This window comes from Otolemur garnettii, unplaced genomic scaffold, assembly GCF_000181295.1.
Source record: "Otolemur garnettii isolate 467f Iridium unplaced genomic scaffold, OtoGar3 scaffold00012, whole genome shotgun sequence".
NCBI classification, from domain to species: domain Eukaryota; kingdom Metazoa; phylum Chordata; class Mammalia; order Primates; family Galagidae; genus Otolemur; species Otolemur garnettii.
In genome coordinates this window covers 29,954,082-29,966,957 of record NW_003852407.1, presented here as the reverse complement: position 1 = coordinate 29,966,957, position 12,876 = coordinate 29,954,082, and the positions used below count along the sequence as shown (strand labels likewise).

The window sequence follows — 12,876 nt, the reverse complement described above, 5'->3', positions numbered from 1 at the left end:
GTTTTAGACTCTCTAATTCCTTGGGCTCCATAAGGGAAAATAGTTTTGTTTGATCACTCTTTCCCAGTAACTGAAACAGAAAAATGTTCAGCACATAATAGGTGTTCAAAATATATTTGTTACCTCTTCTTTAATTAATTTATCAGTTTTCAACATATAAAAGAAAACACATTCTCTTTATGTTTTAAGGTGATTTACTATGTGGTTATTATGTGATTTACATTGCCTAACTTTGTTTGAAAAAGAACTTAATGCAATACAAAATATACTTCAATCCCATTTAATTTTTTTCATATTTACAATCATATTTGTATGTTTTTGGTCTTCTTAAACTTTACTAAGAACGTAATCTGAAAAAAAAAAAAAAAAGAAGAATGTAATCTGAATAGAAAAAGAAAGCTTTTTGGCCGGGCGTGGTGGCTCGTGCCTGTAATACCAGCACTCTAGGAGGCCAAGGTGGATGGACTGCCTGTGCTCACAGGTTTGAGACCAGCCTGAACCAGAGTGAGACCTCATCTCTAAAAATAGCTGGGCATTGTGGCAGACGCCTGTAGTCCCAGCTGCTTGGGAGGCAGAGGCAAGAGAATCGCTTGAGCCCAAGAGTTTGAGGTTGCTGAGAGCTATGACGCCATGGCACTCTATGGAGGGAGGGAGGGAGGGAGGGAGGGAGGAAGGAAGTAAGTAAGTTAGTTTTCCATGTAACCATTTGTCTCAAACCCTATTCATCTTTGTTTCTTTTTGTTTTTTTTTTTTTGAGAAAGAGTCTCACTATGTTGGTAGAGTGCTATAGCGTCACAGCTCACAGCAACCTCAAACTCTTGGGCTTAAGTGATTCTCTTGCCTCAGACTCCCAAGTAGCTGGGACTATAGGTGCCCACCACAATGCCCAGCTATTTTTTAGTTGTAGTTGTCACTGTTGTTTGCTAGGCCCAGGCTAGATTTGAACCCACCAACTCTGGTGTATGTGTCTGGCATCCTAGCCGCTAAGCTACACCACTGAGCCCATCTCTTTGTCTTGCAATAATTTCTCTAATTACAGCATGAAGATAATAATCATGTCACATATATTTCTGAAGAGAAGGAAGTTCCTTATTTACTAGTTAATAAATTCTTCTAAGATCCGGCTGCTCCCATAGCTTCTCCAGACAGCTGGCCTTTCAATGACATTCTTTGTTGTGGTATAATTTCTTAAATATCCAGAAGAATTTATTTCCCCCTTTCCCTTTTCAGACAATTTTATACCATAGTACAATGAATGTACTGTACTTGAAGGCAACATAACTGTTCTTTTAAAACATCTGGTAACTAGAGTTACTTCACTAACATTAGCAAATCTATATACTCTATTTCAGCAGAATTCACAAGATTTTTTCTCTCACAAATGAACTTGAATTTCTCTCACAAATGTAACTCCCTTACTGTCTCAACTAGATAGGCAGTTGACAAATAACTAATACGTTAACAGTTTCTAAAACTACATAGCTCAGTTCATTTCCATTATTGATGTTCAATACTATTGCTACCACACCAAATTAGGAGATGGTATACAATATTCTGTCTCTGATAAATAAATAGGGAAACATTCCTGAGACTTCAAGCAGGAGAAAATAAACTCTTTACCTCCCAACTCTGCAAAGATAATGGGAATCTTTGGTGATATCTTAACTTCAATTCAGCCATGTTGCACAAAGTTTTCTTTCTGTGAATCACCTTAATTTTAACTTTTCTTCAAAAAATAAGAAAATGTTCTAAACTGAAAATTAATTTCTTGCACATTACATTTTAGTATTTCTAAGTTATAAGTTCCAAAGCCTAATGGAATCAAAAATACTACAATTGCCTATAGCTGTATAAAGAGAATTAAAGTGAATTCTGGCATTTATTAATAACATAATCTCCTCATGTTTTAGGTTTTAATAAAAACAAGAGAATAACTTGTCTTTTCACAAAATTTTTAATTTGAATCTTCCATAATGAGATAAGTAAAGCCTTAAATAATTTGACAAAGATCAAAAATCAGATTATGACTGCTAACTTAAATCCATTACATTTATATTCTGTTTCATCTTGGAATCTTTTTTTCAGCCAGGGTCTTCCTCTAACTCCTAGCTAGAGTATAGTGGTATCATCATAGCTCAAGGCAACCTGAAATTCCTGGACTCAAGTGATCCTCCTGCTTCAGCCTCCTACAGAGCTGGGGCTACAGGTGAGCACCACCATGTCCAGATAACTTTCCTTTTGTTGTTGTTGTTGCTGTTGTTGGAGAGACAAGTTATTGCTCTTGCTCAGGCTGCTTTTCATCGCCTGGCCTTAAGCAATTCTCCCACTTCAGCATCCCAGAGCACTAAGATTATAGGCAGGAGCCACTGCATCTGGCCCATCTTGGTATCTTCAGTAGGAGTAAGAGAAACAGCAGTACAATTTCCCCAGTATTATCAAATAGCCTCTCTTTAACTGGGCTAAGACAATTCCCATACAGTACCTGTGTGCCTCTGATTTTCATTAGATATGCACAAATACTTTGCAAGGCAATTTCAGACTACTTACCACAACTATTTTCAAATATTTACTGCAATGTGCAAGAAAAAAAAACTTACTGTCTCGAAGGGTTTCCCAAGCCCACTGATCATTTTTGAAGAAGAGATGTCGTTTGATTTCTTCTACACCATTTCGCCCTAATCTCACTTCTCTGAATAGAGAGGAGAAAAATAATTAACATTTCTTACTATGTATCATAACCTGCCCAGTTTATTTGTGGGCAGAATGCTAAATCTATGTAGGATAACAAATCCAGTTCTAAGTCACCTTGAAATTTTATTCATTGTCAGCATTATTTTCAACTCAAATAGAAAATATGTTGAAAAGAACATTAAAGAAACTTTTAAAAGAATACTAAAGAAAACAATATATAAAACCATAGATTTGCTGATACTCCATGACTACTTATATTAACAAGGAAAACTCACATGAATCATCACCTTACTTCATTAGCATAATAAAGCACAAAGTATTTTCCTGACGGTCTCTTTCTCATAGTGGTAAAGTCACATTTCTTTTTTTCCTAACTTATAACTTTGGTAGCAACACTAGATGCTACCAAAAACTCTAGAAACATATTTTAAATTTTAAATTTCCATTTTGTAATCTATTAAATATGACCAATCAAAAACCAGTAACAACTAATTCTCTTTTTTTTCCACAACTAATTCTTTTTTTTTTTTTTTTAACAGAGTCTCACTATGGTAGAGTGCCATGGTGTCACAGGCTTACAGCAACCTCAAACCTTAAGCAACCTCTTCTGGGCTTAAGGGATTCTCTTGCCTCAGCCTCCCAAGTAGCTCCAGCTATTTTTTTTGTTGCAATTGTCAACTGTTGTTTTTAGCTGGCCTGGGCTGGGTTTTAACCTGCCTGCCTCAGTGTACGTGGCTGATGCCACAATCACTGTGTTATGGGTGCCAAGCCATAACAACTAATTCTTGACACTGCTACACAATTCAGAACAATGGACAAGTTATTGATCCCTGGCTTCTTTTTGGTGAGCATAAAGATTTTAAAATGTGGTTTTAGCTGAATTGGAAAGAAGAACTCAGCACCTTTTGTTCTCTAGTAGTGATGAAGTAATTCTCATTACTAATGAGAATACTCTGAATTCTAAATTTTCTATTATAATTAAAAGATATACTGGTTTAGATGTGTGTTATTTTCTCTAAAAAGCTTTCGTGAATTCTCCAGGACTAGATTAAAATCTCTCCAGCACAGAATACTTATCTCTTGGTAATTATCTCTCTGTACTACTAATGTCTGATTTGCAAGTCTAATTTCCCCAAAGAGCTAGGAGGTCTTTCAGAAAAGGAGCCTTATATCTTCCTCACTTCTATATTCCTAGCATGAATACACAGCATAATATAGTTCTTTATATTAAAATGTAAAAGTTTCAAAAATTATATTTCCTTTCAAACTCAAAAGGACATAATGAAGATAAAGTTAATTTTAATTAAAGTGAATCTCGAATTGAAATATATTTAAAAGTACTAGGCCTCTGTACTTTTAAAATAAACAATATACAATCATAAATATGAAGTATCTTATAAATTCAGTTTCACATTTCAAAAGTAAACCACCAGGATACATATGCCATTTTTGTTTCAAAACATACACATGTATATTCCATCTACATTTAGAAAAATGACTGCTGAATCTGGAAGATACAAAACATGACTATGTCTAAAAGAAAGGAGGTAGAAAATACATCTCTGTGTTTGTATATGCATATACATACACATATATATTTCTTTTTTTGAGACAGAGCCTCAAGCTGTCCCCCCGGGTAGAGTGCTGTGGCACCACAGCTCACAGCAACCTCCAACTCCTGGGCTCAAGTGAGTCTCCTGCCTCAGCCTCCCAAGTAGCCGGGACCACAGGCGCCCGCCACAACGCCCAGCTATTTTTTTGGTTGCAGCCATCATTGTTGTTTGGCAGGCCTGGGCTGGATTCGAACCTGCCACCTTAGGTGTATGTGGCTGGCGCCTTAGCCACTTGAGCCACCAGTGCCAAGCCCACATATATATTTCTTATAGCTTTATACTATTGATGTCATTTCAACAAGCATATATTGTAAATTATCAAATCTAAAACAGCATAAATTAGATGTATCATTTTTGTATCACTAGAAAATAAAAGCTTTCCATTAAATTAATATATATCATTGATAGTGAGATATATTCTGATTTTAGAGATGTTAACATGTTTTAAAAAAACTTTTAGAACTCAATAAAATACACTATCATTTTTATAACTAGCCAAGTTAAAAATTTAACAACAAAAGAAAAAAAAATCTTCTGGTTTGGACATTAGCCAAGACTATTTTTTTGTGTGTGTGAGATAGTCTCTCTTTTTTTTAATTTGAGACAGAGCCTCAAGCTGTCCCCCTGGGTACAGCAACCTCCAACTCCTGGGCTCAAGTGAGTCTCCTGCCTCAGTCTCCCAAGTAGCTGGGACCATAGGCGCCCACCACAACGCCCGGCTATTTTTTTGGTTGCAGCCATCAATGTTGTTTGGCAGGCCCAGGCTGGATTTGAACCTGCCACCTTAGGTGTATGTGGCTGGCACCTTAGCCACTTGAGGCACAGGTGCCGAGCCAAGATAGTCTCAGTAGAGTGCTGTGGTGTCACAGCTCACAGCAACCTCAAACTCTTGAACTTAGGTGATTTTCTTGCTTCAGCCTCTGAAAGTAGCTGGGGCTACAGGCGCCCGCCACCAACGTCCAGCTATTTTTTGTTGCAGTTGTCATTGTTGTTTAGCTAATCCCGGCCGGGTTCGAACCTGCCACCTTCAGTGTACGTGGCTGGAGTCTTAACCACTGTGCTACAGGCACCAAGCCCAAGACTTTTTCTACCAATTTCTTAGGTATGATAAGCATGCTGAGACCCAGAAAAGACATCCAGAATATCATAAAATTCTATCAGGTTTATTGTCATGAATAATTTTCAAAATTATTAAATACTATACATTCATATGCAGAAGCTTCTATACAGACCTTAAAATCTGAGGAACAAGATGGGACTAAATAGAAATTCAGTGATAAAATTATTTACCTGTCAGTAAGGAAGGCACAAATAAGATTTTTTGCTTCTTTTGATATGTCATTGTCATCAGGGAAGGTAAGTGAATTTTTATGGTTCATAATCTTACTATAAGTCCCAACCAGAGAATCTGCATAAAAAGGTGTATCACCTGAAAAGATAGAGAAAACAAAAGCAAAATACATTTGAAAAAAATCTGTTTCAGAGGAAGTCAAAGTTATCTGTTAAAAAAAATTATGTGTTAAACTGAAAACATACACTTAATATAAAAAAAAGAAAACATCACAGTTGCTCTAACCCTCCAAACAGCTTTTAAAGGTACATATAAAGCAGGTTTAGATCATTTTTGTTTCCAATAAAAATTATCATTGCTTAATGTAATGAATATTATATTAGAAAAAGACAACTGTTGAAATTTGAGGTGAACTGAAAGAGATATAAATTCTCCTCTACTTACCTACAAGCATCTCATATAAAAATACCCCAACAGACCACCAGTCACATTCTCTTCCATAATAACCATCACCACCTTGGGATTTTAATACCTCTGGGGAAATATAATCAGGTGTTCCAACTGCTGTATCACATCGTACCATACCTTCCTAAAAAGAATGGCAGGTAAAATTCTGAATTAGGATATAAACTCCCAATTATTTAAACTGACTTTTTATCTCATATATATACTTGCTGTCATACAATATTCATAATACATACTATATAATGTATGATCATTGGTTTTTATTCTGTAATAATACTCACTAGAAAGACATATTGCCACCATTTATTATTCCCCCAGTTGTGCCAATATAACCATCTCATTTTAACTGCAGAAAACAAGTATATAAGCCAAGGCAAATAAACTGAGGAGCTGATAGGATGAGGAATTTTATATAATTTATTATATAAATGCTGACTTCATTTTTTACTAAAATAGCTGTTCAACTATACTTGAAACTGTGAAGAAAACATGCAAAAGTTAACAGTACAAATATAAAATGACGGAAATTGTATGGGTAAAGATGTAACAGTGCTAAGCATGCTGAATAACTATCAGATATGCATTTTATTATTTTAATTATATTATTAATGTATGTTAATATATGATTATTATTAATATATTTTTAAATTCTCTATGTGTGTGTGTGTGTGTACATATATATGTATTTTATTTATTTATTTATTTTTTTGAGACAGAGCCTTAAGCAATCGTCCTCGGTAGAGTGCCATGGCGTCACAGCTCACGGCAACCTCAAACTCCTGGGCTTAAGTGATTCTCTTGCCTCAGCCTCCCACAACGCCCAGCTATTTTTTGGTTGTAGTTGTCACTGTTTGGCAGGCCCAGGCCAGATTTGAACCCACCAGCTCTGGTGTACGTGGCTAATGCCTTAGCCGCTTGAGCTACAGGCACCACCATCTTTAAATTATATTTAAATTTAGTCACAGGGCTCTAAACTTATTGCCCAGTTTGGAATGCAGCAGGGTATTATAGTAGCTCACTACAGCCTCAAACTCCTAAGCTCAAATGATCCTCCCAAATCAGCCTCCTAAATAGGTGGGAAAAAAGGTGTGCACCACCATGCCCAGCTAATTCTTTTTTAGAGACAGGGTCTCACTATGTTGCCCAGGCTGGTCTTAAACTCCTTGCCTCAAGCAGTCCTTCTACCATGGACTCCCAAAATGTTGGGATTATATGCATGTGCCACTGTGCTGGTCTGATAATGCATTTTAACTACCTCCCACCAAAAAGAAAACAATATTTATATATTATGCATTTTAGCTGGTATTAATGCTACAGAATCATAATTAAATGTTCACACAAAAGTTCTCATGTAATACTTCTAACTAACAAATTTTCTTTTAAAATAATAAATGTAGCCTCCTCACTATTGCTTTTTGATAAGTTTCAAAGAGTATAAACTGTTTCAATAGAACATAAAGCAGTATACTTGCTTCCTCAGCTGTGTACAGAAGTTATTATACAAATAGTAACCAAACTTGAAAACAAGCAGTAAAATCATTTACATATTAACATGAGGTGAGTAAAATACTAAAAAAACCCACACATTACTGAAATCCAATTTTTATGAGAGTCTAATTTTAACACTGGCAGAAGTATTTAGTGACATTTAGGCTAATTCCATTCCTAGTTACCAGTAGTGTATATTACAGAGTTGTCAGGAAGGATTTAGTAAATCTGGCAACCCACATTTACCCTAAATAGGAAAAAATAAATCTCTGACAAGTTACTAATACAACATTGAAACCATGGTATCTAGTTCAACAAATAAGGTCACATCAATTCTGGACAAGTCCAGATATGGTTAGTAAATTCTTACAGCATTTTCTAAAGAAGCATCTATCTTGAATTAGCAAAAACTAAATTCCAATTAACTAATTAACCTTATTCATCTTCATACAAGTACCAAAATCTGCTAACTTCAAATGTCCAGATTTATCCAGCAGCATGTTATCAGGCTTCACATCTCTGAGGAGAAAAAAACATGTGGAGTATTTCTGAAACAGATTAGACACACTGCAAAGACTGTAAAGAGTCAGTTATTTCAGGTATCCTCACCCCATCTAGACAAGGACCCTTGATCCATCCATATTTTCTATTCATATCTATAAAATGAATTTCATCAAGGAAACTCCTTTGTATATTAATCCCCCAAAAAGACACATCTATTTCTTTTTCTTTTAAGTACAGTTTGATTCTTCCAGAGGAAAATCAAATCATTTGAGAGAGATTAACCATCAAAAATATAACTTCAGACATAAAAGGTAACTGACACATATAAAATAGATCACACATAAATAACCACAGGACATGGTCTAAGTCACTGTTATTTTTGATCCCTGAAACACAGGCATAGCAATTGCACACAGGATTTAAGCAGTATGTGCAGAACAAACGAAACTATTCTAATGAATACACAGGATCTATCCACTAACTAATCTGTATATAAAAAATTAGGATCAAAGTTTTAACACTCTGACACAAACCTTAGAAAATTAGTTAACAATTTCTATTTTTCAGAAAGCCATATAAAAAGGTATATAATCTGATGCGGGATATTATAGAAAACATATCAATTTTAAACTGAAATGCTAAAACTAAGAACTTCAAGGTTTTAAATTCTGAAATCCCACTCACATGTCATATAGGTTAAAAATGGGTAGATTTAGAGTAGGAAATGTTACTCACATAAAGTTTATTTCAAGTACTCTCTTCAACAAATGAGACAATTTAAAGCATTTTTGTCTTTACCTATGGATAAAACCCATGGAATGAATTGCATCCAATGCAAGAACTACTTCTGCAGTATAGAAACGTGCCCATTTTTCAGGTACATCATAGTTGCTCATTAAGTTTACAAGATCTCCACCAGGCATGTATTCCATCACCATGTAGAGATAACGATCATCTTGGAATGCATAGAAAAGCTATACAAATACAAAAAAACCCCCACAAATTCATTAATATGAAATAAAACTGTTTCATTTTAAAAGTATCAAAAATAGTAATATAAGATTTAAGTAAAATAATCAAACCGCAGAACAGTAGTTACAAGTACATTTCTTTTTAAAAAAAAAAGGGGAGGGGCTCGGCACCTGTGGCTCAAGTAGCTAAGGCGCCAGCCACATACACCTGAGCTAGTGGGTTCAAATCCAGCCCGGGTGGCCAAATAACAATGATGGCTGCAACCAAAATAGCCAGGCTTTGTGGCAGACGCCTGTAGTCCCAGCTACTTGGGAGGCAGAAGCAGGAGAATCACTTGAGCCCAGGAGTTGGAGGTTGCTGTGAGCTGTGATGCCACGGCACTCTATCCAAGGTGACAGCTTGAGGCTCTGTCTCAAAAAAACACAAGTTACCACAGAAACCTTTATATATGCAAAAAGACCATAAACTATTACTCTGAAGAGTTAGATGAGGGAGACATGTTTTTCTTCATAACTTTTTTTTTTTTTTAAGAGACAGAGTCTCACTTTATCGCCCTTGGTAGAGTACCATGGTGTCACAGCTCACAGTAACCCCCAACGCCTGGGCCTAGGCAATTCTCCTGCCTCAGCCTCCCGAGTAGCTGGGACTACAGGAGCCCGCCATAACACCCAGATATTTTTTGTTGCAGTTTGGTCAGCACTGGGCTTGTACCCGCCACCCTCAGTATATGAGGCCAGCCCCACCCACATAACTTTCTATACTATTTTAATTTTTTAGAAATTGAAGCATTTTCAATAAAGAACATACAAATCTCCTAAGCACAGAAAGATTATACTTTTTTTTTTTTTTTTTTTTGAGACAGGGTCTCATTCCGTCACCTGGGATAGAGTGCAGTGGTGTCATCACAGCTTACTGCAACCTGAACTCCTAGGCTCAAGTGATTCTCCTGCCTCAGTCTCCTGAATAGTTGTGACTACAAGCATCCACCACCATGCCTAGCTAATTTTCTTATTCTTTGTAGAGATGGGGTTTCACTTTTCCTCAGGCTGATCTTCAACTCCTGACCTCAAGCAATCCTACTGCCTCAGTCTTCCAAAGTGCTAGCACTATAGGCATGAGCCTTCGTACCTAGCCAAAATACTATACTTCTAACTTATACATTAGTGGAGTCTACTCTTAAATTTACATCAAGACCACAATTCTCAAGCTGGCTATGATCAATTTTCAGTTGTTCCTTAGCCATGTGGCTTTGGAAGTTTGTTTAACCTACCTATGTTCCTGTGAATATAATCCCTTCTAGAAGAGTGTAAGGGATTATACCTTAAGTTTTATACCTGCTAATCAGTGAAGCATACAGATGCCTGGCAGTTAGCAAGTGCATAATAAATGTATAAAGGACAAAATCATGAATCAATCTATAAATGTGGGGGTATTTAATTATCTTTTAGAGTTGTTAAAGATTCTTGAATGTAGAAAGCACTTAAAGCAATAAATGCTCAACAAATGACAACAGCCAGAAGGAAGAGCAGTAACAGCTAAAGAGAAAGGAGAAAAAGAGCCTTGGCTCGAGTCCAAGTAGGAAAAATAAAATCCACTAATATAAAATTGGCAAGAATATCAGGCAAATACAGAGGGTGCCAAAAAAATGTATAAACAGTTTAAGAAAGGAAAAAACTGTATTAAAATTGCAATGCTCACTACATACCAATATGTGTGATTCTATATATTTTATCTTTTATAATTACAGAAGCCAAACATGACTTGAGTATTAAAATTTTAATATAGTTTTTCCTTTCTTAAATGTGTATACAATTTTTAGGCATCCTCTGTATCCAGTGAGTCCCAAAGGTCGCCATATTCACATACATAGGGAAAATGAGACACTACAGCTAAATGTACCTTTATTTACAAAATATTTATTATAAAATATTTCTCTACATGATGATATGTAAATATTAAAAATATTAAGTATGATATAAAATATCAGTTTAAGTTTTCCTCTTTGGAAAACTTTGGTGTACCCTGTTTTATGTGACCAGGACTGAAGTAAAAAGAACAGCAAATTTATAAAATAACTTTTTAAGTAAATATGAGGAGCTGAGAATTAAAGTAAAATAAGCCCAAGAGAAAATGGTATCTACTTTTTTTTAAGTCTTCATGTTTCATTTTCTTAATAGTGTTTAATAATTTCAGTTTCTAGATTTAGTGATTTTAATTTTAAAAATATGGCTCGGCGCCTGTGGCACAAGTGGCTAAGGCGCCAGCCACATACACCTAAGGTGGTGGGTTCGAATCCAGCCCGGGCCTGCCAAAAAACGACGACGGCTGCAACCAAAAAAATAGCCGGGCGTTGTGGCGGGCGCTGTGGTCCCAGCTACTTGGGAGGTGGAGACAGGAGACACGCTTGAGCCCAGGAGTTGAAGGTTGCTGTGAGCTGTGATGCCATAGCACTCTACCCAGGGGGACAGCTTGAGGCTCTGTCTCAAAGAAAAAAATAAATAAATAAAAATAAAAATATATATTGAGGTGTGGGGGAAGGTAAGAAACCAATCAGCATTTCCTGACTATCCCAAATTAAAGTGTAAAATTTGTCATTTGGGCTCCTAATTAAAGAAACATTGTTATTTTGGTGGCAGTTTACCCTATTCATAGACAGTGTATCCATAGAAACAAAGCACTGAGTACCTAAATTGTAAATTTAACTCTTGAAAGTAATAATTATGTAATATATCTTTTAACTTTCTGAAAATGCACATTCATGTTATCAGCAGCTATCTATCAAAGGTGATACTAATCCTCCACTCCCTAACCCTACTACCAAAGGACATTTACCAACCTCTGAACAAATTTTTGGTTGTCACAACCAGTGTGTGGGGTGGGGAAAGTTGGTGCTGGCACGTCCTGGGTAGCAGCTAAGAATAGGGCCAAACATCCTAAGCGAGCATACCAATAAATGAAATAATGCACAAGACAGCCCTCAACAACAAAGAATTATCTGGTCCAAAATGTCAATAGTACTGAGCCTGAGAAACCCTAATATACAGGTGATAAAAACAGTAGACATTAAAAGTTTAAGAAGTGTTATTACATAAATCTTTAACATTTTCCATATCCCTTTTATTCCAGTTACTAGAATGCCTCTTTAGAATGTTCTTCATTATATACTAAATCAATCATAAAATACATATTAGAAAATTAGAAATGGTCTAGCCGAGCTTTCTTCCATATGAAATCTTTCACATTAAGGACCCCAATATATAAGACAGATAAAAACACAGAGCTACACTCACTAACGCAGAGGTAGAAAACCCAGAATTACAATCTACCAAAAATTCTACTTGACCCTATGACTTTACCCAAGGTACTGCCACAACTAAAAATAACCAATCAAAGACACCTATCACATTTATGACCAGGGAAACTGTGACCTAGAGATGTTCAATAATTTAGCCACAGCTTCATAGATAGACTCATAAGCAGTCAAGGCAAGGACCTACAACTGACTTCTAGTGTATTTTTCTTTGTACTGAAAACCTAAAGCCAATGCAGTATTATATGGAGACCCTACTGAACTCAGTTTCCTCTCACTTTCCCTTCATTTCCCCCACTCCCTGCTAGCCACAATAAAAGAGTCAAAAAGATGAGTAGATACTTAAATAAGAGAATCTCATGTTTAGAAAAAAACTTAAAATTTCAATATTAAAAGAAAGCATTTAAAGTTAAAAGTTTAATAATGCCGTCCCTCAAATCAAAGTTGTTTGTTTTAATTTTCTATATCATCTGTATTTAAAATTTTAAATTCTTTTTTTTTTTTTTGAGACAGAGCCTCAAGCTGTTCCCCTGGGTAGAGTG

The 12,876-nt window shown here is 35.9% G+C and overlaps 1 protein-coding gene across 1 annotated transcript in view; it reads right to left on the bottom strand.

Moving 5' to 3' along the window:
- ROCK1 (Rho associated coiled-coil containing protein kinase 1) overlaps window positions 1–12,876 on the bottom strand; it is a 155,020-nt gene that overhangs the window by 71,999 nt on the left and 70,145 nt on the right. Inside the window, exons 5-9 of the mRNA XM_012802019.2 lie at window positions 8,851–9,026; window positions 7,983–8,067; window positions 6,040–6,184; window positions 5,595–5,733; window positions 2,598–2,689 (exon numbers count right to left, since the gene is read on the bottom strand). Of these exons, the coding sequence (XP_012657473.1) occupies window positions 2,598–2,689; window positions 5,595–5,733; window positions 6,040–6,184; window positions 7,983–8,067; window positions 8,851–9,026 (637 nt within the window). The remainder of the gene's footprint in view (window positions 1–2,597; window positions 2,690–5,594; window positions 5,734–6,039; window positions 6,185–7,982; window positions 8,068–8,850; window positions 9,027–12,876) is intronic.